This window comes from Carassius gibelio, chromosome A13 (assembly GCF_023724105.1).
Source record: "Carassius gibelio isolate Cgi1373 ecotype wild population from Czech Republic chromosome A13, carGib1.2-hapl.c, whole genome shotgun sequence".
Taxonomy (NCBI): domain Eukaryota; kingdom Metazoa; phylum Chordata; class Actinopteri; order Cypriniformes; family Cyprinidae; genus Carassius; species Carassius gibelio.
Genome location: NC_068383.1, coordinates 11,223,755 through 11,251,591, shown reverse-complemented (window position 1 = coordinate 11,251,591; position 27,837 = coordinate 11,223,755). Strand labels below are relative to the sequence as shown.

The 27,837-nt window shown below is 36.7% G+C and overlaps 1 protein-coding gene across 2 annotated transcripts; it reads right to left on the bottom strand.

The window, feature by feature from the left end:
* Positions 1-913: 913 nt before the first annotated feature.
* On the bottom strand, positions 914-27,200 carry LOC128026145 (poly(ADP-ribose) glycohydrolase). 2 transcript variants are annotated; one of them, XM_052612907.1, is made up of 18 exons: positions 27,035-27,200; positions 25,945-26,008; positions 25,210-25,866; positions 24,855-24,987; positions 24,359-24,481; positions 24,094-24,168; positions 23,111-23,185; positions 15,962-16,054; positions 14,201-14,355; positions 10,830-10,909; positions 10,669-10,729; positions 10,119-10,194; positions 8,662-8,809; positions 4,759-4,837; positions 4,501-4,609; positions 4,169-4,274; positions 2,700-2,828; positions 914-1,869 (listed from the first exon to the last, which is right to left on the bottom strand). In XM_052612907.1, exons 2-18 carry the CDS (start codon positions 25,977-25,979, stop codon positions 1,682-1,684), a joined length of 2,322 nt encoding a protein of 773 aa, XP_052468867.1. In that variant the 5' UTR covers positions 25,980-26,008; positions 27,035-27,200; the 3' UTR covers positions 914-1,681. The 2 variants fall into 2 exon arrangements, with proteins under 2 accessions (XP_052468867.1, XP_052468866.1); XM_052612906.1 differs by having other exon boundaries at positions 27,031-27,199.
* Positions 27,201-27,837: the final 637 nt, after the last annotated feature.

Sequence of the window (27,837 nt, the reverse complement as noted above, 5' to 3'; positions counted from 1 at the left end):
ACAGACGGAGCTGAACAATCATTAAAAAAAAAAAAAAAAGGAAATATAATTTGGTACTTCCACACCCACAATTTCATTCTTCATGAAACAAAATGTTGACAAGAAAGTAATGCCTCTTAACTAGTTTCATTGACATTTAAATTTCTGTTAAAGTCTGGCCCTTTATTGAGCCCAGTATTTGAGAAACAAGGGGATACTGCATCTGTTCATCATAAAACAATAGTGTGCTTATAAGGCTCCATCTTTTGATTGCCAAGTTGCACTTGTGCTTTGGGTTGAACTGATGAAATCCTTCAAAAGCATTCGAGTCGATTTGGGAACAGTCATAACAAAAGGTGATCAAAAGAGGTCAGTTGGGTCAAACTAGAACTACAGTTTAAGGCTCTAACATGGTCTGACTAAGCAGCACTGGTGTATACAAGCTGGACAAAACCAAGCCACAATCTAGGTCTATTGTGAGTGTTTAAGTGTTTACATGACATTTCAAAAGAAAAGAAAATGTTTAGTTCAACTGAAATGTGACTTAAAAATAAATGTAAAAGAAACATCAGAAAGATAAATCTTAACCTTAAAACTTACAATAATGTAGTATGGCAAAAAATGTAAGGATCATTTTTCATTATGATGACTTGAATAGATGACATTGACGAATATGTAATTTAATATATTTCATAAATCATAAGCACTGTACTAGCGCTAAACTGATCTATGTGTGTACTTGAGTGAAAGCATTAGCATGTTTAAGTCATAAACTTGTATATTGTCAGCATCAAGAGTTAAATACTGGAAAAGAAGCTGCCCTATTACATTTGCAGAATAAGAAAGAAAGAAGAAAGTTTTTAAATACAGTGCATCCACAGCTGTTAAAAACTGAGGTTTGTATCCACGTGTTGAAAAAAACAGCTGACAAGTGTCTGAATCAACAATTTTATTTATCAAATCATAATACAATAAAGAGCAAAACATATGAAAGTATTCACTACCTTTAAATATCAACCCTGTTTCTTGAAGGTGCCTTTAATCAAAACAATGAATGGTACGGTAAAAAACCTTGAGAATAATAAATCGCTAAAAATGCCATGCAGAGACTACATATATTTTCCCACCATCTGATTTGCAGCAATTACATTAGTGTGATTATACAAGTTGTTTTTCAACAGGTAATACATTTTTTTCATTATCAAACCTTCTCATATTTGAGAAAAAAAAAAAAAAAAAGGAAAAGTCTTGTGCAATATATTTCATAATAAAGTGTCACAGGGGAATTTACTGTGTAGTTAGAGGTTTTCATGCATATTTTGTTAATTATCTCTACACACTTTATTGTAAATCAGTAAATAAGTTAGTTCCTGGAAAAAAAAGAAAAGACTAAACCTTGGTCACCCAACTGGATCATTTAATGCCACAAGATCATGCAGTAAGCTTGATCCCAGGGAAGCTTGTCTGACATTACAGGAAAAACTATCCCGGGATTAAACCTAGATTATGTTCACCAGAAATAAGGATTTACAGTCTATTGCTATACTTTCCGTCCCCTTATTCATTGTGACTTGAAACTTACTCACTGGTAGAAAAGAAAAGAAGGCATAATGTGCTCTCTAGACAATCACCCAAAAAGTATTTCTAAAGGACAAGAAAGTGCTGAGACATTTGGACAGGTTGAGTTAACCGTGGACCAGCATTAATGGCAGTGTGCAGGACAGGGGGAAGGCGCAGTGGTTAAGGTGCTGTCGCTGTCGCTGGGACTGGGCTCCAGGTCCGTATTTATCCCAACTTTATCATAGATGTAGCCATAGAGACTGATGTTAGGCCTCTGGAGATGCTTAGACACCACAATAGAGTACTGCTTTAAGTGGCTGTACAGAATGCCTGAGGGACAGAGTGAGAGAGAAAGAGAAAGAGGAGAAAAAAGATTTGAGGGATGGCGAGCATCATGGCGTCAGACGAGTCTAGAGCCATTCATAAATCACATTGCACATGAGTTTACTGCCATCTCCACTTTAGTACAATAGATGGCTGACAGTGTTTTCTCAAAAAGGTTTCAATAAACGTCACAAAGGAAAAATGGGACAGAAATAGTGGGGTCAGTTGAGGCAGAACTTCACAATACCGAAGAGCACTAATGGTATCATTTAACAATGTGAAACAAATGGCTCAATACTGCAGTAATTTCAAAATTGGTGAATTTATCGGACGGTTTCTCATATTTATTTGACTTGCCAGGGTATTTAATTTAATTATTTTTCCTTTTTTTTGTTTTCACACACATACACAACCATTCAAAAGTTTAGAGTCAGGATGATTTGTTTTAAAGAAATTAACACTTATTCTGTAAGAATACTTTAATTTGATCAAAAATGTCAGTTAAGACTTTTACATCATTGTCAAAGTTCTTCAAGACACTAAAGAATCTGGAAAACAAAGTATCATGGTTTCTACTAAAATATAAAGCAGCAAATCAGCCTATTAGATTAATCTCTGAAGGATCATGTGACACTGAAGACTGGAGTTATGGCTGCTGAAAATTCAGCTTTACCATCAGAGGAATAAATTACATTTTAAAATTAATCAACTTTTGTTGCTTCGTAGCCTGAAATGAAGACAGACCAATAAGAACAGGACAAACATCCATTTTTAAAAATGTATCCCAGAAATCTGAAACAGATCAAAAAATAAAGCACATGTAACAAGCCCCTTACCGACAGTGACAAATTTGTCTTGAAGAAATTTGTACAAGGAATGCACGTCCCTCATGAGTTCCTCATCTCCAAAAGTGAAGTAGGCCACATCTCTCCCTGCCTCAGAAGCTGCCATCAACTGCAGCAGAGCTGGAAGGACAAATGGACACATTTTCACTGGGCCTGCTGACGCCATAAATACCATTTAGAAAGCCTTTCATGTTTACCATTCATTTCTCTTTAAAGAATGCATCCCTGAACAGAAATGACATGCATATATTTATGCATGGATTCCTGTCATTAATGCATGGGAATATGGAATACAAAAGGAGAGATATTCTGTGTAGATTACCTCCTCCCACCCCCTATTAGCAAAATGAAGAGCCAATCATCCGCTGCATGTTCTAAATATGACATATTGCTGATATTCTCAGAAGGTCCCGAGTAAATACTGATAGATTCCAACCCGAATTACTAAAGTTGTGTAATACTTCACTAATGGCATAGTGTGGATTCTTTAGTTTTGCCCATGTTCCTAGCTGTATAGAAAATGACTGACACATCCCATTATTTTTAAAAAGTAAATAATCCATGTCTAACAACCCCTATTAAGAGACTCAATCTTAGTCACCCAGCTTCAAATTGAGTCTAAAGAGTTTAAATATTTAAAGAGGTTGAACATAGCCCACTGATGAATGAACACTGTTCAAATAAGAGCAGCCAATTACAATGGGTAATCTGCAGTCAAACCAGCGCCAAACTAAACGGATTGGCTCAAAAGACTCAGCCTCAAGATTAATTTACTGTGTGGCAATAATAAGAAATTAACTATGTACAAACACACTGAAGGCCCATGGTTCAACAATGATGAACTATCAAAGATGGAATCATCTCATGAAACCGTTTCCATCCTTAAAACAGAAAACGTTCAGCTGGCAAAAGCTTGCCATGAATTAATGGATGAGGCTGGAAAATCAGTTACACTTTTAATGGAAAACATAAATGTGTGTCAGCTGATCAATACCAGCAAAGTGGAAAAACATGTCTTGGGTCAAAAAACTACTTCTTCAAAACTTCTCTGTATTGTCTGATTACTAAAAGACAATAAAAAAACTGAGATTATATAAAAAAAAAAAATCTAGAGAGAAATATGCTCAGCTCACTATGTATGATTACATAAAGCATTTCTCATACTCCAAATTATAATTCTGTGATGCCTACATTTATTCGTAGCATTTAAACCGCTGAATTAAGGTTTTATTTTATTAGACAGTATAGCAGTACAGACATTAACTATCAGCCATTTATGAGATATCTGCCATAAAATGATAATAATTAACTGCTAGATTCTTAATAATGGTCAATTATAATATTGGTGCATGAAAATTCAGACAGTAATGTCCTATAAGAGTCCATCTTCAAAACTGTGTAGTTTCACATTCTGAGGAACAGATGATGGTTTTACTTTCCATTCCATGACCTGCATGTACCTTTGAGTTGCGTGTCACCTCGAAACGCACCACATCCCCAGTTTCCTGTGGCAACAGCAGAGAGGTTCTCAGGGTTTGCAGCAGGTCGCATGAAACTGCAATATGCCTGAAAAAAGGGACATCCTTATATCATCGAGAAACAAATATAACCTAATCACTGCGGGAGACTCACAAGATGACTCGTGTCATGCCTCATTAAATCCTCTAAGCAACTCAGACTGGCATGGTTGAGGAAATCAAAGGCAATTACAGCTTAACAGAGGTCGAGGATTTGTCATTTCGTGTAATCCGTCTGAAACACAGAAGAATATTTGCTTGAAACCTTTGCTGACCTTGTTTAACTCCCGGGTCATTTTTTCAGGCTGAAACTGTTCCATGAAATCCCTGAATCTCAGAGCGTCCATGGCCACAATTTCGGTGCACCTCCGCTGCCACCCGTCTCTACGCATGGGAAAAGATTTAATTCCAGGCATTCCTCATTTTTACTAGCCGCAGACCATGGCATGTGTGTCTTGGCTATATTTAGGATAGCTGACTTCATTTAACATTTCCTTAAATTAGTATTATCAGTAATCCATTACTGCCATTACCTGGGGATCTCATCTTTATGACTGGCTTTCCATTTGAAGCTCTCTGCATAGCCAGAGTACTTGCTGTATTGCTCTGTGCCTAAAGGAAGACCAAATAAATAAAACAAATGCATAAGATATGAATAGCTTTTTCTTGTCCCCAATGTATTATAAACAGAAATAATTTTAGATAAACACAATATCTAAATTATGTGAACATACAGGTGAGATTTATATTTGCTATTAATTATAATAGCAATAATTTAGCATTATTATTTAGCAATAGTCATTATTATTATTATTATTATAGCTTATAAAATATTTTATAAGCTCAATCTAGGAAACCAAATGATTTTAGTTCTATCAGAAACAACCATATTATAATACTTGACCACTTCTTATAACCAACTAGAAGTTATGCTTCTGTATGATTGCAATTTTCTTTTCTTTTTTTATTGTGTATAAAGATTTCATTATCTATAATAAGATGCCCGTCAAACTGCAAAACTATTATATTAAAAGATATTTTATAAACTAATATAAATATTATTGTCATTGTTGTTGTTGTTATTTTTGTGCTTAAAATATCCATGTAGAAAACTATACATAGTTTTCCAATATACTCCAAGGGCTCTCATTAATTAAATACGGGAAACAAACTACCTTCTCGGTTGTTTTTTTAATTGTTTAGATCTATTTTGTTAATTTTAGAACACTCAAATCAAACCACTTGGTTAAGTGATGGAAAAAAATGCTTCCAGACACTGTGCATTTCCCAACTATCACGAAGATCCTCCTCCCTCACCTTGATCTAATTAGAGTTTGTGGCCAGTTTCTGTGGCACTCTGACAAAGAGCAATTGCAAGATTAAAATCCAGTCCCTGTACCAATGCTTCAGCATTTCTGCCAAGTCTACTGACGCAGAAAGAGAGCATTAAGGAGTGTGTGTTATGATGCATTTCTGGCGGGATATGGATATGACTCACTGCAAAGGCGAGCTGCAGTGCAATAGAAACGGAGATGACGATGAATATTTCGTTTGTTTTAATAACTGTGATGGAATGGCTGGATCCATTAGAGACGGCCGTTCCTGCAGTCATTCATAGTGGCCAAGAGGTAATACCATTAAGTGGAAGGAGGGGGCAGTGGGGTGAAAGAGAGAGAGATGACTAATATCTGAGCTTGATTCCACGTGAGGGTATTTTGTGACTGGGGTGGAAAGCTCCAAGTTTACAGTGACTTTGAGGCTGATTTCCAGAATTACAACTCACTAACACAGCTCTGAAAATGATTTCTCAATGGTGTATAATCACATCTGTTCCTTAACTATCAAACCTTTTCTGGTTTACCAGGAAATTACCTATTGGTTTGAAAGCCACAATATTCTGATTAACAGTTTGTGTATCTGTGCTACAGTTTGAGTCCTGTGCATTGTTGGATGAGAAATGGACAGGACAGCAGGTGTGTGAGCGGGCAACAGCCAATCACAGCACAACATTTCTACATAGCTGTGACTACAGTCGTTCCTTAAATATAAGAGGAGTATTCAACTATGCTAACTCTGTTCCATTTTAGTGAGAAAAAGAGTAAAAGGAAAATGCAAACCACACTCTGTATCTTGTCTACAACACCAGATAGAAAACAAAGAAACATGGCACATCAAGGTATCAGCCTTGGAAAAACCTTTTTCTATAACCAGGTAGGTGGTCAAACATTTCAGTTTCTCCAAGGCATCACAGTTTCTCAGGCTCAAATCTCCCTTGAGAGAAACTATCAATTTAGAGGAACATTTATGACACATCAGGGTTATTACAGCAACGATAACTTTTGAAAAAAAGTTACCTGAAATAAACTGAAATAAAAATGGTTAAAAATAGTTTGTATTCATTCGTTTTTATTTTATTGGATTAAGTTAAACTATTTTTTTTAAGAACAACAAAAAATAATAATAAAACAATAATACAAATACTAAAATGAACAAATACTAAATAATTGACAAATACTAAAATGAAAATAAAATATATAAAAATAAAACAAATAAAAAAAAGCTATATTACAATATATCTGATACTAAAATAACATGCATCCATAATTGGATTGCCATGTAATTTACAAGCATTACTCAATTAAATTAAACTTGCTTCATTGTAATTATTCGAATGGGTGGTTTAAGCAAAAAATAAAAATACAATAAAAAAAGGAAAAAAAAGTAAATATTTAATAAATGTTTTTTTTTTTTTTTTTGCCTATACATTGACAGTCAATGGTCACCAAAACTGAACGTTCTCAAAAACATCAAAATATCTGAATATTGTGTCAGTATTACTGTTTAACATAATACAGAGCGGCAGCTCTTGTAGGCTGCATTTACGTTGCACTTTTTGACAAATTGCATTTCCATGACCAATCATTTGTGATTAACTTGATGAACATTAAAAACTACTTTGAGTCAATTAAAATTTGATTTTAAGAATTCACAGCTAGTAATCAAAACCAATAGTCATCAGGTAAATAAAGTACTGCTAATACTGAACTGACTAGCATTAAAACCTTTTTTTCTCTCTCTTATTGATTGTCACTGAAGTACTGCTATCTTCTACTTCCCTTGGAGTGTATGTGTCATTCTGTATCAATAGAGGTTGGAAAGGAGCAGCAGGAATCACATGCTACAGACAAGTGAGGAAAGAAAGAGACAAACCGTTTGTAATGTAACGGATGCAAGACACTTACTCATGACCAGGGCTCCTCTCCAATCCTGCCCCTCAGTCAAAAAAAGCACAGTTCATAAAGGAGGAACAGAGTGGTGAAAGAATAGCACAGAGACAGAGAAAGACACAGAGGAAGAGGGAGAGATATGCAGTGAGAAGGGAAGGGGGTTTGTCACTTAGCGTGTTGACTCAAGCACAGTGAGTTGGAGGGTGAAATATAGGGCAATTCAGCTAGAGAGAAATGAGGAATAACAGGGCTGCCCTGAGTCCAGCCTGAATCAATGTAATGGATTAACAGTCAAATTGGATGAGGAGGGAGGACAGGGGAAGGGGTGGTAAGAATGGAGCTGAAAGTATACACAAGCTTCTGTGAGAAAATGCTAATTATTTGTGGCAAAAATGTGAGGTGTTATTCAGCTCACTATAAGTAATGTTAGAGAAGTGTGCCTACAGTGACTAACTTCATTAGCGGATGAAAACATTCCTGATCACACTGATAATCGGATTCTGCATTAAAAATAAATACCTTATAACATCCATGATTACTCTACTCTGTCTTGATTCAAACCCCACAAAATAAGCTAAATGATCTTATGATGTTCATTTCTATTAATGGTTTTCAAATGTCTACAATATTGCTTCAAACAATGTACTTAAACACTGTGACAGTGGAGTCATGTAGTGCTGTCCAATTTGTGAATGAATCGTTTCAGTGAATGAAACACAATCTGATACACTCAGTGAACCACTGAATTACTTGTGGCCATCTCCGACTGCAATTGAAGCAACACATTCTGCTGTTTTGTGCAAGGCTTGTGACGAATTGTTCACTGTAAGTCAAGTACAAAAAAAAAAAAAAAAAAAAGATCACAATCTCCCAAGATTTTTTGAAAAGAGTCCCTGGCAAAAAATATCATTATCCTTGGGGGTCCTTGGCATTAGAAAGTTTGAAAACCCTCTATTACAGAAGCAGAATAGTTCAATTCCTTATCATTCCCATAACAAACAATTATATAATGGGCAATAGGTTCATCCAACTATAAAAAAGCTAATATTTTACACTTTTTAGACAACAGCTCTTTGAACAGCTAGAAGGGCAGAACGAGACACTTCAGTGGTGGCTGACATCAATCAGACGGAGATGTGTGATGATGTGCAGGACAGATGGGAGGGCGGAGTGGACCGTTTCCACTGATGTGCATGTGTGTGTGCTGACCTGTGATGATGAGGCACTCGTCGCTGTCCAGAGCTTCTGTGAAGAGGCGTGATATGATGAGCTCAGGGTTGATGAGGAAGCGTATCTCCTCCTGGACCAAGCCCATACCTGTCAGCCCTCCACCCACCAGCCTGTTCGCAAAGTCCACCTGCAGCACAAAGAAAAATACATATTCATCTTCTGCTAAACTGTTCAGCTGCCCTAAAGGAAATAAAATGTTATTTCATCCTTGGTATTATTTTGTGGAAGCCATTTCCTCAGTGCTGTCTCCTATTGTTATGCATTTTTATAATTCCAGGACTATGAGTGTTAGCAGCAGTGCTAATATTAGTCCAGGACAACTTTGAAAAAGGAAAGAGGGGAAGTGTGGGACCCCTTTGAGGCTATGTTTTGCAGGCTGTCAGGCTGGATTCACTGGGCCACAGCCTTCTCAGTGAGACGGAGGAGAGAAGGGGAGGGAGGTTGGCAGGCTGCCAGATGATCTCGCTGATCGGGTCACTCAACTCCAGCTCCGACTGCCATGCCTCTCTTCAGCACTACTGACAACCTGTCAGACCGCCCCACCCTTCCGGAAGCATCCGTCAATCCAGCCAGCAGGACCCCAGGCTCTTGGGACCTCCTAGGGCTGTTCATGTGAGCCCATCAGCTGTCAGGGTGTGCCCTGCCCCAACTGGGGAGAGATGGGAAAAGGAGAAGGGCAGAAGACCCCGGCAGAATGACACTGCAATGAACTCGAAAGGTTCAGGGAGGAACGTGATTGAGGCCAACAGATCTACAGAACCTTAGTCAGTTTGGTCAACACACGGAGATGTTTTTTTTTTCATACTGGGTCATGGATATATTTGACATGTTACTTCCAATAAGAATATGACAATCTATAAAAAAAATGCCACAAAACAAAACAAAATAAATCAGCATATCAACAAAAAGATCCATCCTTCTTTAAAGAGCTTAAGCATTTAAAGAGACAGATGACAAAACTACAGTTCATGTTTATAATAAATAGAACTAAGTCAATATTTAATAAATACGTTTATTATTATGGCATTATCATCCCTTAATAAAGGTTATTTTTCAAGAACAAGTTAAAGCCTTCTCTTTTGCAAAATAATGAAACTTCATTTTTCTTCAAGTCGTTTAGAAAGAAAGAAAGAAAGAAAGAAAGAAAGAAAGCCTACATTGGCAAACTGGAAGAGGCACCGATTACATAGATTGTCCCAATGAATTTGTTTTGGGGAAATACTATTTATTCTTGTGTTCTAGTTTGAGATAAACTGCCTGAATTATTCAAAGCTTGAACAGAATCAGCAGAGTTAACTTAGAAAAAAAAGTGTAATGAACAACTATGCAGACATGTCCGTCTTAAGAAGAGAATGACAGAAAAGGTATTTTGCATCAAAGTAATCTATAATCTGGCAGACTTCTCACTCAAAACTATCCATGCATGACATTCTCACCTGAAGCATCCCGTAGCCCTCATCCTCTATGGTGCCCTTACAGGTGATATGAAGACGGGTGAGCGGTTTCTTTGAACTAAAGGTCAAAAATAATTTCATCAAAACACCAAGGCCAAAATAACCACCACTCACTAAAACATTCATTTACAAGTACTGTTAAACAATTGCACCATAAATAGTGGCAGGCTAGAAATGCTATAGTGAAATAAGGGTGGAACGTTACAACATGACTTGAGCAATTTGAAATACAACCATCTCAGCGGTAAGAGTTTTCTGATAAGCAAAACAGAGAGGCCTGCACTGCCAGAGGAAGCAATTGCCCAAAGTGACTACACCGTGCCAATGTTCATTCATCAAGCACAAAGCAAGTGATCTCTGTGAACTACTTGAAATGTCAGAGAGCCCTCTAGCTGTAGCACATTCAGAAATAAATGTGAGATTTAATTAATAGTAAATAAATAAGTATAAAAATAATAATAAAATAAGTAAGTGTAAGTCTTCATGAATAAATCCAACACCACCACTGTACCAAGAAATAAGAATAAGGTACCTTTCCCATTTTGGAAAAATACTCAAGCTCTGTCTTGTGAATGTGACTAGGCCAGTGGGCACTGAAAAAAAAAACTGGAATATAATAGACATCAATTATACCACTTTAAAGAAAGACTTAGAATCAAGTGGATATCTGTGAGGTGGCAGGTCCAGACTTACTTGATTCAGTGACTCTTCTGAAATAGCACAGAAGAGTTTTAAGTTTCTCAATCTTGCGTGAGGAGGAACCTTCAAACAGTCTAGGGAATGATAAAGACACCCAAAAATGTTGATTAGAGACACACTTCACACAATCTTTATGTTCACTTTCATAGGATGTATTATCAACGCACTCATAAACGACCATTAGAGGGAGACGTTTAGTTCCCAAAGTCAACGTATATGAGCTCCAGCACCAACTTCTGCAGTTTAGTGCATCATTCTTGGGAACACGTGAAGAGAAAGAGGCCTTCCGTGTGATCGAACTTTGCCGCTTCATCTCACAGAGTCCTGTTTGCTCAGCACGCCTGCCTGTGATGGCCTCTCTGTCAGGACAACAATAAGATGGACTCGCGCCTGCGGGCTCAGTGCTGCGCTCATGTCCCATTTCACAAAAGACAACGCAGAGAGGAACACTTCTTCATTCCTCTAAAGACCATTAAAGAACTGCAGGCTTGCTTTTAAAAGTCCTAAATAGCAAAAGCCTTACAGTGAGCAGCCGTGATACCTCCCCCCACCCCAGCAAATGGCTTTCTCCATTTAGAATACTGCAGTCTACAAGCTAACCATCTTCCACTTGCATTCATCCTTCCTCTTACTTGATGTAAATGGAGTAAGCAGGGGGAAAAAGGTGGAACAAATGAAATGATAGAGGAAAAACTGATGCACTAAAAGCCCTTTGGGAAGGAAGACAGAGTTATTGAAGCCTCCTATATAGTCTCTTTGATGGTGGGCCTGATTTTATGAAATGTATCCCAGAAGGTAATCTGTTGTTGACGGAAAATATTTGCCTTTTTGTAAGAAACTTATTGCTGACCTTTAATGTGAGAAATATGTGAGAAAATTTGATTTGATTCAACAAGACAAGCACCTATTAAAGGATTTTATAAACCTGATTTCAATAACATGACAAGCTGGAAATTGCTAGAGTCAAATGGAATTTTTTTTATTTTTTTTATGAAATGTATATGCTAAACTGTTTTTCTAAAGTACTGTACAAGGTAGTAAATGTGTTTTGTGTCCATAATAATAATATAATAATAATAATAAATAAATAAATAAAAACCTTGTTAATTATTTTGCCATTAGGTAAGAATTTTTAAATGTAGTGTTTATCACTAAATGGTAGCTATGGGGTAAAGTGTGCAAGAAGTTTTATGGTAAGCCATCCCAATGTCTCAACCTAAATAATATTTAATTAATAACTAATTTAAGTACTAAATCATTCTAATATGCTTATTTAGGGCCATTTAACTTCTCTTAATACATCAGCTGCTTAATACTTCTGTGTTATTAAGCATGTATAAACGTGAAGCTTTATCAGGTTTCTTTGATAAATGGAAAGTTCAAAAGAATAGCATTTATTTTGTAAGGAAATCTTTTGTTTATATTGCATTAAAGTGGTTTGCGGCTTGATGACCGTGGGAAAATGTGGGTCCCATGGCCAAACCAGTTGAGAAGCACTGTTGTACGTGATCAAGGATTTCCCCCCCACAGTTGCCTACTGTAAGACAAAAATGTCAAAGCAGTCAAATTTAAATTGATTGAGGATATCTAGAATTATAGCTGCTTTATTCTTGACAAATGGACAGTTATGTAAAAATTGACACAGCCTACCCCATTCACACACACACATATTCAATAAATGCAGTCGATGTGCTTGCTACACAATGTAAGTCTCACAGAACTGAACATGGCAACAGAAGCCAGATGTAATCAATCTGAATCTTTACAAGAAACAAAGACAGTTGTACAGATCTCATAGGTGGATATGTATTGATAGTTTTACAGGTGTACCAGGAAAGCTTGCTTTGATGTGCACATTTTGAAACTAAAGTAAATATATCTTCAGCAAGCCTATATGTCATTTCCCAGAGGGCAGACTTTGACAGCTCTGCCAAACAAGCAATCTCTAAATTGCCTTGTGCTTGATAGCAGCACTGCTCAAGCCAATGAGTAAACTGATGGACAGTCACGCAATTAAAGTGGGCTGCACTGTAACGATCCACAGTCTAGATGCTCTGCGGTCTTGCTGAAATTTGTTTTCTTCAGCGTGGCTGAGGTCACGGCCCACAACATCCTAAATAGTACTACTTAAAAAAACAGCAATAGTGTTACTTGTTTGTTAGCATATGACGCTCGCACACATTCTGTGTCTCTCCTGAATGACCAATTAGGTTTAATGCTGATATCGCTCAGACCTTCATTATCTAGAGCACTATTATGTCCAGCAGGGAAGAAAAAGGCAGAAACAAGTCAATGGGCTTCAAATTTAAACTAAATGTATTACAGCTCCTCTGTTATGTCCAGGAGTTTGCATAAGTACTTGAAGTGCCTGGGGAATCCAATAGCCATCTCAGCATGACAGAGTAAAATTGAGGGCTGCTTTGTTTATTTGCAAGTGTGCAGCACGACCAACCACAGGCAGTTTTCTTAAAGAGTTTCTAAAGGATGGACTCTGACTTGCATGAAAACAACTTCATTAAAACAGAGACGATCTACAACAGGCATTTTTGCAGGACAAGTGCTCTTACTAAAGCCATATTAAAGATAAAGAATCTCATTTCTGCACCTCTACTTTTATCAAATTAAAATGATGACTGTTTTCAAACAGGTTTCCTGATCCATTTCCTGAACGTTCATTTTCAATTAGTTGAATAAACAAGATGTCCAATTTGTAGTTCATGTAACAGCAGTGTTTACAATGCTAAAATAATTATTGTTAGGATTTAATGGATTTAAAGATAAGATCACACAAAAGTTTAATCAAAAGTAAGTCTTTGGGAATAACCATAAAATACTGGTGTCAATAACAGCATGGATTGTGGAAAAGTACTTAAAGACAATGCCAGCAAGAATGCAAGCTGTTATCTGATGGATGACCACGCACTTCACATCAGTCTCTCTAGTATCTCATTTGTTTGTTTTAATCAGCCCTTAAAGGCTTGATTTAAGTACTGTACCACATGAGTGGCTTTATTGTAGAGCTGCAATTTAAGTGAGGAGAGAAACTCCTACACATTGTCTCCTCTACACGCTGTAGAACGACAGACGAAATCTTTGTGAATGTGGAGGAGTGTAATTTTAGTAAAGATGAACCTTTACTAAATTTGATACTTGAGGCGTCCACGTGCCACATTAACAGGCCAAAATCCATTGTAAATGTAATAGATACAGACTACTAGATAATGGGAAGCTAAATTAAATCATGTCGTGACTTACCTCACAGCCTACATATAAACCTGATTTAGATGGAAATTTAAAACGTCAGACAATAACTTAAATATATGTAACAGGTCTCCAGAGCGACGCCATAGAAGAGGAGGCAGTACCTGTAAAAATTGATCTCAGGGTAGTTGGCATACTCGGACCTGCGCGAGTTGCGTCTGGGAAATGTACAGAAGAAGGCATTGGCAAGAAGGCAGGCAATTTGTTCCTGTGACATGGTCAAGGACTGATTCATCCTTGATTTAAGCAGCGGGATTGGCTGTAGAAGAGGAGAGAGAGGCAAAGACAATTATTTTAGCAACTGACCAAAGAGGGAGACAGAATTACATTAAGCAAATGGCCAGCAGTAATTAAGGTGCCGTGTGCAGCCAGCAGCATTTACACTGAGCGTCATCCATCTCTGCTAATCAGACTTATAGACTATTAAGGGCAGTATAGATGAATAATCAATGCAAACATTAATAAAATACATGTGAATAAAGAGTGCATCTGAGCAAGGAGAGATTATCTCTTTTCAAGGGCAAAAAGTCCTGAATTCTTAGAGGCAAATATTTGTGCAAGATCTTACACAAGCAGTGATTCAATGGCGGAGTAAAAGCTAGCTTACTGAATGGGAAATTGCCTCGTCATGTCTAAATCAGTGATGCGCGGGTCAATGAATAAACAACCCGCACCCGACCAACGTTTTCAACTAACCCACACGCAACTCGGACCGCAAAAAAAGAAAAAGAAAATATTGTACCCGGCCCGCTTCCTGCCCCACATTTTTTTTAAAGTAGTAAATGCTTATCGTAGCGTCATTGGGCCATAGCCTAGATGTAGGAACTATGAAAAAAAAAAAAAAAAACCATTACATTCTATATTTGGCAATTCTAAAAAAAAAATTGTCAATAAGATCATAATTTGTACTAAAATAGTCTAGTCTGGCTTTGTCTATTTTGATGTTTCTGCAAGTTCAGCAGACAGTGAGGTTCGGGTTTGTTCCGATCAGAGCTCGTGAGCGGAGAGCGCAATTCTGAATATTCCGCTCCGCTCACTCATTCCTTGGGGTCGCTCTTTATTTGTTTAGTAATAAACTGGTGTTTTCTGTGTCACTGCAAACATGAAGGTGACAATGCAGGCTCGCCATAATGAATATACAATTTATACAAAACGAAAATCTTTTAAAAAGAGTTTTCTATAAAACAAAACTTAATGAAGTCGTCAAAATCATGTTTTATCAAAAACTGCGCCATTGCTCTCCAGTCTTCACCTTTTCTCTTGCAGCCTCAATCTCTACCTGCAGACTGAGCTTGTGCGTCATCTTCGCGCCAGTTATTCAGCCAATAAAGTGTAGGCCTATGTATTTTCATTGTGTCTAGTACTATATAAACTACAAAGGTTTATTTGTAAAACTGGTTGGCTGGTCTTAGCTGGTCAATACCCTCTAAAACCAGCCTTTAAACCATCTATGACTAGGCTGGAAGACCAGTTAAAATCAGCCAACCATCTGGTTGGTTTCATCCATTTTTTTCAGCACGGAAATAAAATGATAAAATGAGGTTTAACATAAAAGTATTTTTGTGAAAACTTAAAGCATTAAATTAGGGATGCATTTAAGAACATATCCCTCAAGAGTATTGTTCTCATGACAGAAATTAGGCTGATGGACGTCTACCATTGGCATCCATTAGTTCAGGTGCTAATGAGGGCGTTGTGCTCATCTGGAAGTGTCCTTCACTAGCCACTGGTTTGACACAGCAGCACGCTGGGCCCATTAACCTTTAGCCAGACATGATTATCACTACCCATCAATTTCTGCCCCAAAACCTGAGCATCTGTCCAAGCCAATGTGAAAGAAAGCATATGATTTTGTATAGCATTACCTGGGTGCAAATCTTGGGTGTATTCAAAACCAGTTTCATCATCTTTGGCAATGTGACGTTAAAAAGATGCTGTACTTCTTCATTTTCCATACCCTGCAAGAGAGAGATTAAATGGGTTTGATAGCTATAGCTGATTTGAATTAAAAAAAAAAAAAAGAAACTGGACTGTTCACACTTTAAATGTACACAACAATTTAAATTGGTTTAGGATCTATAAGAATGTTGAATGTTTTTTTTTTTTTTTAAGAAGTCTATTATGCTCACTAAGGCTTTATTTATTTAATCAAAACAGTAATATTGCAAATTATTATTACAATTTAAAATAACTGTTTTGTATTTTAATATATATTACGAGGTAAGAAATTTCTGTGATGGCAAAGCTGAATTCTCAGCAGCCATTACTCCTGTCTTCAGTGTCACATGATCCTTCAGAAATCATTCTAATTTGCTCAAGAAACATTTCTAAGTTTGTCAATGTTATGAACAGTTGAAACCATTGAAACCAAATGATACATTCTTTCAGAATTCTTTCATAAATATAAAGTCATATAAAGTCACATCTTACTGACCCCAAATTTTGAACAGAAGTATAGATTTAAGATACAAATGGCTTTATTGGCATGGTAAAAAAGTAGATTGAATTTGTCTATTAAATTGTTGTTACAAAAAAGAAAACAATTCTTATGAATGCCTTCACTGACGGGACAACTCTGCTAAGAGAATGAATCATCTGTTGACTATTACCAATTAAAGATGGACAACATTACCATGTTATGTCCTCAATCTAATAAGAAAGAAAAAAAATGTCAACGGTCTTGTACAAAATAGAATAAAAAATGAAGCCTTTTCAGCACGGGTTTCTCTGCTCCTGGGGCTTTTTCCCTAAAACACCATTTAATGGAAAACAACTGTCAGAAGAAGAAGCCATATTGTTGAATAAGACACTTGAACCCAGCTGTCGACTTGTCATAGAGAGCATTATTCATGTGTCAGAAAAAAAAAAAAACACCTTAAGATGTCATGCTGTCAGGATGACATCAATAGGTGAACAAAAATTATTTGCATCCTGGGCTGCTGGCTTTCACCAACTAAAAAAGATTGCTTTAAATTTTTGCAAACCACATAGAAGCTCAGAGCACACTGGATAAACACATGAAATATGATATTAATCATTTTATCTCTCTCTTGTTTGGAGCATCTAAAAAGCTTGATTCAGGGAGTTAATAAATAAAACCACTCGGTTTGTCAGTGTAGTAAGAAAAAAACTCACTCGTATCCGAAAAGGCAATAAAGGTTGATCTATCACAAAGAGGTTACAGAGACATAATTTTGTGATATTAGCGGAGCTCCCACTGGTGGATGACATCACAGAGCTGGAAATAAAGACAAAGCCCTCCGTGAACTTTTCATTTCGGTTAAAATATGGCTAAGAAACGTCACCGTAGATCTCGGTTCAGGCCAACAGCACTGCTTTGTGATATTCAATCTGAAGCTGAGGCTGTCAAAACAGCGCAGGCTGGCTCAGCAACCTTGTATGATTTCGGGAAAAATAAATACGCTACTGTTTTATCATCACACAGATTTACAACACACTTATTTACAAATATATTGTCTGCACGCTCAGTCACAGGCCCATTTCATCAAGGTTACTGAGCGTGCTCAGCTGATTAAATGGGATTCCTGGAACAGACACAAATGGTTTGAGGAAGGAGAGGTGGTGCAGGGCTCTTCTGGATGGGAAGCATCGCCTGACAATTTAACCAAGGAGCATTTATACAGTCACAAAGGAGGCCTGACTAAATGCCGTCATAAGTAATGACCTGCTTGACATCGTAAAGTGTTCCTCTGGGTCTAATGAGTGAGGAGAGCCGTCAGGCCGGAGGGGCCTGAGCTGAGGTTGCAGGAGTTAGACCTCACTAAATCAAATAGCCTCCGTCATTCCCCCTCATCCCCCTCATCCCAAAGTCATTATTTTGATTTTTGAGTATATGAAAGTTAAATAAATAGCAGATTTTTCTTGGTGATTCTAAATTATGTGTACATTACATATCATGCTTAGTATTTTACACGGCATTTTCTGGGCTTTAAAGGGATAGTTCACCATCAAAAATGATTTTTTTTTTTATTTACACACCCTCATGTTGCTCCAAACTAATATATAAAATAAAACAAAATGGGCAGTTAATGTCCCAAACCAAAAAGTATTCCTCTCTTACAAAATCAACCAGTTCCATTCATTGCATGTCGGTATGCTAACACAAACACTGTGCTGGCTGCAGGGAATCCCACTATCCTGAGATACTGAAAGAAGATTGTGTAGGCGAAGGCTTTTGTGGAGGGCTAGATGCTTGAAGTGGAGTTCTGTGCACTGAGCCAGCAGTGAGAATTTATCAGAGCCCACTGCTCTGACACTTTCATTTCAGGGTAGGGCTAAGGCTCAACAACAATTTATGACAAGACGGGTCCTAATTTGTATTTTGCTTCTTTCCATAGCCATTACACCTCTGCTGTCAATCAAAATCCCGGCAGCCGCTCAGCTTTGTGACAATTATTGGAGTCCTGCGGTAACCGACACAATTTTAAGACACCAGAGAGCCATCCTATTTGCACCTCTGACGATATATGGACGATATAGCGTTACAGCATGGGTAGATGCATAATAACACCGGATATAAACCCAGCTACAGAATGCATGTGATCCATTCAGACGACAACTATATTGCAAATTATTCTTGAGATTTAATCAAATTGAGAAATAATGGGAGTAATATTTAAAATTTGTGCAGAATGTACTTAAACCATCTTTATTTCACAACAAATAGTTAGACTAGTGATGTTAAATGTTTAAATGTTATTTAATAGCTTACAAAAACTGTTGTAATGCTCTTCTTGCTGGGGTTTCATCATCAATATGTTCAAATCATAGCCAATAGATTTAAATAATCATACTCATTATTCCACAAGTCTCCAATAACACAAACATCCATCCTGAAATGTACATTTCAAAATCCACACAGCTTTCAGATAGTAGCATGCGTGACCCCGTTAGTCACAAGCAGTTACCCTAAACAAACACAATGATTGCATCATGCCAGGCTTGGGAAGTTTAAGTCTAGCCCTCACAAACACCAATATTGTATCTAACTTATGCATAACTTCTGGAAACAGGAATTTATTTTAGTGATTTCCGAGGTTTCCACAATCATGCAACCAAGACCAATTAAAAGATGCATTTAAATCACAATAACTGCATATTTTAATGTTTCTATATCGATAATTTCATATGTTAAACATTTAAAATGATTTCAAAATTAAATTCTACATTTAAACCTACAATATACAATAACAAATGTTAAAGGCCTGTTCATAACAAAGATAATAACTATAACAATACTTTTAGAAATCGTTCTAAATTTATCCACAGACCACAGCACAACTATAAAATTAACAATAGAGGAACGATATTGTTAAAATCACTTTTAAAAGATTTCATTTTTTTTCGCCTGATGAACTACAAAGACATAGACAGTAAATCAGAATCCATCCTGCTCTACAAGCTCAAGCATTTAAATACACCGAAGACTGCAGTGTGCACTTCTAATAAACAGAATTATTATTGTGCGATAATGTGGACACAAATATAGGTATCATTACAGTTATCTTCATAGTTGACGTTCCTGGTGTGAATAAGCCTTAAGCCTGCACTGATGCTTCATTTCATTAACACAGAACCAACGGAGAGAGTGAGAGCTGCCACATCTTCACTATGGCCTGTATGCTGCATTGCGTAAAGATGGCTTTATTTTTTGATGTGGTCTTTTTACTCTATATTCTGCTTTAAAAAAAAACATTTTGACTGACAAAGCACAAGCACACATTTGACATGCACGATTCAGAACTACCTTACAGTTATTAACTGACCACTGTTCAGTGATGTTTCATTTAATCTCTCAAATTGAAAATCAATTGCCAACTCTCCAGGCTGACATACCAGTGACCTCTGTTGATGATACAGCGAAATAAGACAGCTGGCTTAAAAGCATTTAAATATTTATTGCACACAATGATATTATTTCACAAAAGTCTACATAGTACCATAATATTTAATAATATTCCAGACAATTTAGTAAAAAATGGCACTAGTACAGACTAATAAAAATAAAATAAAAACATTTGCCATACTTAATTACAGCTAAGATGAGAACAACACTACATTGATTAGCATGAAATGCAAACATAAAGATAACAAGATTATGTTTTTAAACATGACAGCATGTCATCATTAAGGTTGGGCCTTAGGTTTGATGCATGATCACCAAAACAGTACAGTACTAAAATGAGTATGGCAAAAAGATGGAAAAACACTGAGAAACGTGATGATGAATCGTGCATGAGCCAAAGAGTAGAGGCACAGCTCAAGCTCTTAAAGGGGTCACATGATGCTGCTAAAAAGAATATTATTTGGTGTAAAGAAATGTGTTTATGTATTAAGGTTAAAAAAAACACATTATTTTCCACATACTGTACATTATTGTTTCTCCTCTATGCCCCGTCAATTTTTACAAGGCTCGTCGGTCTGAAAAGCTAGGTGTGCTGTGATTGGCCAGCTATCCAGTGCGTTGTGATTGGCCGTATACCTCAAGCATGTGACGGAAATGTTACACCCCTTAACATATTGTGATGCTCTGTACGGCCGGAGCGACGAGACATAAACATTAAAACCCTTCACTTTCAGTGAAACACACAGCATCTATACAACATGGCAACAGCGCCAACAACAATACTACAACAAGAATAAAAGGTGTGCCTTCTTTCTTTGTGTGAAAATATGGGCAGCATTATGCAAATCTTCCAACATAGTGATGTAGAGATGTGGGGGTGTTTTTAAACGAGCCATTTTAGGTGGCTCTTTGGATTTTAGACTTAAGTCTTTGCAACTTCACACATCTTCTTTATACACCAAGAGCTTGTAACACTCCAAAGAGAAAGGAAAAATTGAAATCACATCATATGGCCCCTTTAAGTGGAGAGTTGATGAATCATTAGAACACGGTGCACTTTGCTAATGGCTTTAATTGGCTCCCTCACAGATTTAATGGCTGTGGTTAATTAAATTTGATATATCCATAAATAGTCACGGGCAGCTATTGATTTACACAGGTCTAAGATTACTCTATCAAATCATCTTAAGCATGGAGGGGATGTTCTGACGTCTTGGCTGAAGCCATAGCTATAAGAATAGCACTATTATATAAAAATTACGTTTGACTAATCTAAGATACGACGTAGTTCAAAGTCTGCCATTTACTGAACCCTGGAGAAAAACTATACAACCAGAACTAAAGGTGATTAAGACTTTCATGTAACACAATGACTATCAGTGTGTCTGAAATTGCATATTGTCCGAGTAGGTACTGCATTTGAATTTCAATTTACTTCGCAACTGTTCACAAAATTGGAGTTTGACTCCTAACCCTAGGGTTGTGGGCTTGAGTCTCGGGCCTGCAATACCACGACTGAGGTGCCCTTGAGCAAGACAACTGCTCCCTGGGCGCCACAGCATAAATGGCTGCCCACAGCTCCGGGTGTGTGTTCAATGCAGAGCACGATTCTGAGTATGGGTCACCATACTTGGCTGTGTGTCATGTCACTTTTTTCATATTATATACTTCACTGCCATTCATAAACCCTCTCTCTTTGGCCTCATGGGATAGTAAAGTGCCCATAGAATGGAAGCATAAGTATCATTGCCAAGTAACTGTACAAGTATGAAATGTATTACCACTTCCGATAAGAAAGTGCTGGCTAAATGATGAAGATAATCTACATAATCCTATGCCTCAAAATCATCCTCATTTATGAGTCACCTAACAATGATATAGCATAATGAAACTGATGCCTGGTGGGTAACACACATTATGAGGTTACTGTCTGACAATTTATTCTCCACTTAATACACTTGCACCCATTGGTTGAATTGAGAAATTGAGGTGCAGTGATATTAGCAAAATTTAGTCCATTATCTATTTTCAGTAGTGCAGGAATGTGTGAAGCACAGCTCACAATAACGTTACTTTCAAATATTAGCTTCCTGTCGGTCAATGCAATCCATTTGCTGAACAATAGTAAATGTGAACTGTTATATAGGAGCACTCAATATCACTGAATAGTAGCAAACAACCCTCAAGCGTTCTTAAGTCATCTCCCTAGCAGAGCTATCATCAAGACCAGTTTCTGGCTGTTCAGAAGACCAAGGCCCATCTGTTGAGTGTTTTTATTTGCAGTAAACAGGACCCTCATCTCCCTGGCCTTCCTCTGCCAGCTGCTGCTCGTTATGCTGTGTGCCCACCTCTGTCTTAATTGACTACTGCTGGATGCAAAGAGATCCCCGGGGATGAGTTAGCAGAAGGGGCAGACGCGGACGGCTTGGTGCGTATCCACTTGGAGGCTAACCTGCTTCTTCTCTCTGACTGAAGAGCGTGATGCCTTTAGTGTGCCAGTAAATTCATACCAGTCAGACTAAACAATGATGGAACATTTTTAGTATCATGAGGCCTTCTGGTCCCAACTGTGACACACCACAAGAAATCAGACTTTAGGATGCTCACTTCATTAACGCCATAACATTAGAGCTTTCATTATATGCAAGCAGCGGTTATGATATGGATGGTCAAAAATGTATCATAAAGTGAAATGTAACCAACTGGGGCCGCTTCACTTTCTCTAAGTAAAATGGTTTATTCTAGCATTGGCTAAGAATCCAATTAAACTTGTTTCTTCACTTTTCGCTGCATTCGGTTTTACTGTGCAAACATAATGCAATGCTGAATTACTCATTATTTTTGTATGTACAGTTTGTTTAAACTCTTTAGTGCTTTGTGTAAGTTGTAGACTTAATTTATTAGTAATTTCTGATTGAATTTCCATTAATGTCACTATTAAATGCAAATCATCAATTTGCATGCACATTATTTGGAGTGCTTTGAACTACATCTAGATGAGGTTAGTCAAATTCTTTGTACATTAACACATGATATTGACACAAATCCAATGGACAACTGGACAGCAAGCTATCTTTGGTCATCTCTATTTTAAACAAAAGAAAACACGCAATCGGTGTTATGTTTCCTGAAAAAAAGTATTTCTTACCTCAGTGCAGAGATAGTTCAAAGCTGTGAAGTCCCATCTTTTAGCATGTACTATGTTGTAACTCGATATTGCATCCTGTAAGATTATAAGGGTTAAAAAAAAATAAAAATATGAACAACAATTCAGTTTTTAGATGCCTTTCATATCTAAGGAAATGTTAACCACTGAACTATATCCAAATAAGAAAACAATTCCATTTGGTAAAACTATAAAATGTATGAGATCATTAAACTAAGCAAAGAAAAGGATGCCTCACATCTTGGAGCAATTCTGCCACCCTCTGGTGGAATTCATCTCTTAATCATTTAGCACTAACTTTCTTTTTGTGTTTAGACATTATACTTACACGTTGACATACAACAGTTCATTCCATAAACACAGTGGCCAAGAGAGCCACAGTGGTACAAATGCAATGGTTAAACTATGGTTAGTGTAGCAAACCATGGATAATCTGTAGTTACCATGGTTTAACTATAGCAACAATGTTTTTTTAATAGTAAAACCATGGTTACTTTTTGTAGAGGAAGTTTTGAAAATTATCTAACCAGCTTACATAATGTTTCACAGTTACAGAACTTGTGTACTTCATCAGTTTATTTAGCCTAATAAAACCCCAAAAAGCAATGGAATCATATGATTAGTATGCTAAAAAAAACTCTCACCTTTCAGAGCAGACACTGATAAACATGTCACTTTGTCCCTTGTTGCGTTTCTTTTAAAAATTCCATTGTGGTCTATCTGTATTTACAGTGCATTTCTGTATTTGCAGTGCGTTTCTTTATTTGGTAGCGTTGTGTGTATTTGCAGCATTTTTCTGCATTTAGTTCTGTTAAGAGTTAATTACAGCAGACGTGTTTTCAAAAAGATGATGGAGATGTTTTCTTAATTTGTTGGTGTTTTTTCAGTTTGCATGGGTTTTTTCATTTGCAGCGTGTTGAGCTCTCTCGGCAACCTTACATAAAGTCCTAAAAAACTAAACTTACCTTTATATCAAGTGAACTTTTGCATTCTCCTTCCAAAGCTGTACGAATCAACTCCCACCGACTTTGCACTACATCCTGAAAAGACACACAATACACATCAAATAGACACCATGCATTCAAATTGACTTCATATTGAGCCTAATAAATAGTATAAGCTTTTCAGTTCACTTTCATATATATTGCAAAGTCTATATAATTTAAAAGGCAATTAAGTTTTAGTGAGACAATTCTACATGGCACTGATTAACCTTTAAGAAGATATTACCTCATTCTCCACAGGAAACAGGTTCTTTTCTGAACAAGGCATCTTTACGGTCATATCATCCCAGGTATCTCTGTATTTGCTCGGATATGGATGAGGGACTTGACCTTCTTTGAGCAGGTCTGTCTATAAACCAAAACAGGGAAAGACTAGGTATTTACCAATTCATCTTACTTTTGAATCGATACAAACATTATGTTATCAGGTCAGTATGTCATTCTGAAATTATAAAGGATAACAATATTTTATTTTTCCATATTGGTTGCCTGCTTGTATTGTAAAATATGAATTAAAAACAGTAATTTAAGTACTATTCATCCACTTTAGTTCAAATCCTTTCAATGAAACATCAAAACACTGAGTTCTATGTTGTGCAGGCACTGCATAGAGGTGCTTGGACATCCACAAAAGCGTTAAACTCAAACTGACAGGAAGCCCTTAGGCGCTGACCGAGAACATCACAGTGTCACTGCCAAGTGCTGTGTAGAGCATGGCTTACCCTGACGAGTACTTTGTGATTGTCTGTTGCCCTGAGGTGTGGCAGGGACTGTCCACACCAAGGCATTCTTCTAAGCTCCTCTATTGGGGTCCCGAGCCATTCCTGTTCTTTCTGCTCTGCTGACACTTGCTCACTGGAGAGATGGAACAAATTATGTTATTTGCCTTACTATAATCCATTGCATATATATATGGTTTTGCATTTTTAGTTTTTAATGATCTATTTCAACAAAATAGTATGGAATTTCAATCGGCCCGTTTATAAAAATAATGATCAGTAACAGCCCAGCTTTTAATATCAGTGCATAATGTGGTAAAACCATTTTCTACAGCAATATTTCCAAAAACAACAATACCTTTCTGAAGAAGACGCCTGTGTCTGGTTACTATCAGGTTCATTCTGAACAACATTTGAAGAAACAAAAGCATCAGCACCAGAGTTTTGCCCCTCTGTGTCATCTGTTTCCATGGGTGTCACTTCACATTCGTCTGTTATGTTCTCTACAGCTTCTGAACTGGGAATTGTTGTTTTGGGCTCCACCATTGGGCCAACACTCGAATGGGGCTCTTGCAAGTTGGTGCAGGCAGATGAGTTGCTGGACAGAGACTCTTTGCATGCTGGACTCGCTGGTCTCATATCCACATCTATGCTTGATGTGTCACTCGTATTTCCAGACAAATTAAGGTTTGTCCCTGACATCTCTGAAGAAGTCATCTTGCCCAGCTTGGCATCTGGTGAACTAGATTCTAATGCCTTTTCTCCATTGCTTGCCTCCGTTTGAATGCTTGCATCATTAATATCAGGAGTTTCTCTATCGTTGATGCCTTTTGTGTCCTTGTCAATGTTCAGCACAGAGGGCAGCGTCTGGTCCACTGGATCATCATTCTGCGCCTTACGATTTCTTGTTGATTCACACAGATTGTCATTATCTTTCATGACTGCCTGACTGCATTTCTTGATTTCGGAGGTCTCGTGGAGATCACATCCAGACATTTCTTCGTCATCCCCATGGCTGATTTGATTAAAAAATAAAACAAGCTTCAGCTTTTTTTAACCCATAAAAAATAAATACAATTAATAAATAACTTACCTATTCATATCTGTATTACAAGTATCCATGTTCATCTTAAGCACACTTCCTGCCACACTAGTTGCTGTAAAAATAGAAAAGAAAAAAAGAAACTTAGAACTGAAAATAAAAGTTATGGTTACAGTCATATCTGCAACTGATAAGGATTGCTGCAAAACGAGAAAGCTAAGATTTAAAATTCTTCTCGAAAATGTTTATCCTTCAGAGAAGCTCTCTCACTCTCGAACCACACAAACACACACACAAACACACATACACACACACACACACACACACACACACACATATTCTGTATATATGTATGTATGTATGTATATTAAAATTAAATTAAATTAATGCATTTAGCAGACGCTTTTGTCCAAAGCGACTTACTGTGCATTCAAGCTATCAATTTTTAACTTAATTTCAGATTTTATATATATATATATATATATATATATATATATATATATATATATATATGTATATATATATATATATATATATATGTATATATATATATATATATATATATATATATATATATATATATATATATATATATATGTATATATATATATATATATATATATATATATATATGTATATATATAAAATCTACTGAGGGTCCTTGGCAGGGAATCTGGGTGGTCTTAAAGTTTATATAATACACTATTAACCGCTAGCCCCCGTGCATTGGGTCAGACATGAAATAGATAAAGTTCCTAACCAGCAGTTTTATGTTGTTGTTGTGAATGGCTATGCTAAGTGAGTGATAACAAAAAGCAGGATTTTTAGGCTAATGGAAAGTAAAATTGATGAGTGCTTCTTTCAAATCCATATATTTATTGTCAGATTTAGAATGGGTATTAGAATAACTCTGACATTTTTTTTATTTAATTTAATTTACATAATTAGGCGAAGCCTTCAAATCTAAATCAAAATGAAAAGCATACATTATTAATACACTATCGGGCATTATTTCTGCTAGAAAAATAACTATACTCCTTCAGTACTTCACGCTAGTGTTTATAACGTTATATTAGATGGGCGGCTTTACTGTCAGTTTGTTCACTTTCATTACGGATCAAATAATCATAACGTTACTTGCTCTCTTTTTCTGCTCTGTCTTCGTATCGATGTGAACCTCCCACACATATTCGAGCTCTTTTCCAGCAGACGGGAAACTACACCTATTTATGCAAAGGTTTGCTCCTGTGAGCTCCTTATATTTTTCCCCACAGTATCAAAGACAACAAAAACACAGCAGAAAGGTCAACTGGGATACATCAGTTCCGGGTCGTAAAGTTTGCTGCTGATTGGATGGATTCTTGTCACGTGATTGAAAGAGAGCATCTCTAGTCCATGATCATCAGGAACCGGTTACTTTCTTCTTTCTGTAACGTTAGATATTTCATTCATAAATGCTATGGTTTTATTTAAAGGTCAAATATGTACAGTATTATTTAGAATATAGTATATTTGGCGGGTCAGAAATTGTATTGCAACCACTGATCTATATATGATATTATATTATGAAAGTCCGTCAATCTGCTTCTTCCGTTTAAAATTATTAGTTACGTCCTAGTTTTGTATATTGAGGTATATTGAAGTACATCCTCATAGATAAACTACTACGCAACGTACAGTTAACCTAGCAAGAAAAGTGGCTAGTGCACCTAAATCTGAAAGCTCATTTAGCACTTTTGCTAAAGTTAGTTTGTACACATGATGTTGACAATCGGCATTTTCTACACATGATTTATTGAAAAAGAAAATAAGATTTGGGATCCTGTTAATGGAAACTGAATTGTATATTATCAATGTATTTACTCATGATAATAGTATACAAGAAATATTTGTTAAATGCATAATGAACAACAAAGGAACAGATGCATCTGATTTTAGTTACTT

What these genes read in the sequence shown, in the direction of transcription:
- LOC128026145 (XM_052612907.1), bottom strand. Translation starts at nt 25,979, where the DNA reads ATGAACATGGATACTTGTAATACAGATATGAATAG. An exon ending in CAGGCGTCTTCTTCAGAAAG is followed by an intron (nt 24,988 to 25,209) that starts GTATTGTTGTTT and finishes CCATCTCTCCAG; the next exon opens with TGAGCAAGTGTCAGCAGAGC. An exon ending in AGGTGACACGCAACTCAAAG is followed by an intron (nt 2,829 to 4,168) that starts GTACATGCAGGT and finishes TTGTCCTTCCAG; the next exon opens with CTCTGCTGCAGTTGATGGCA.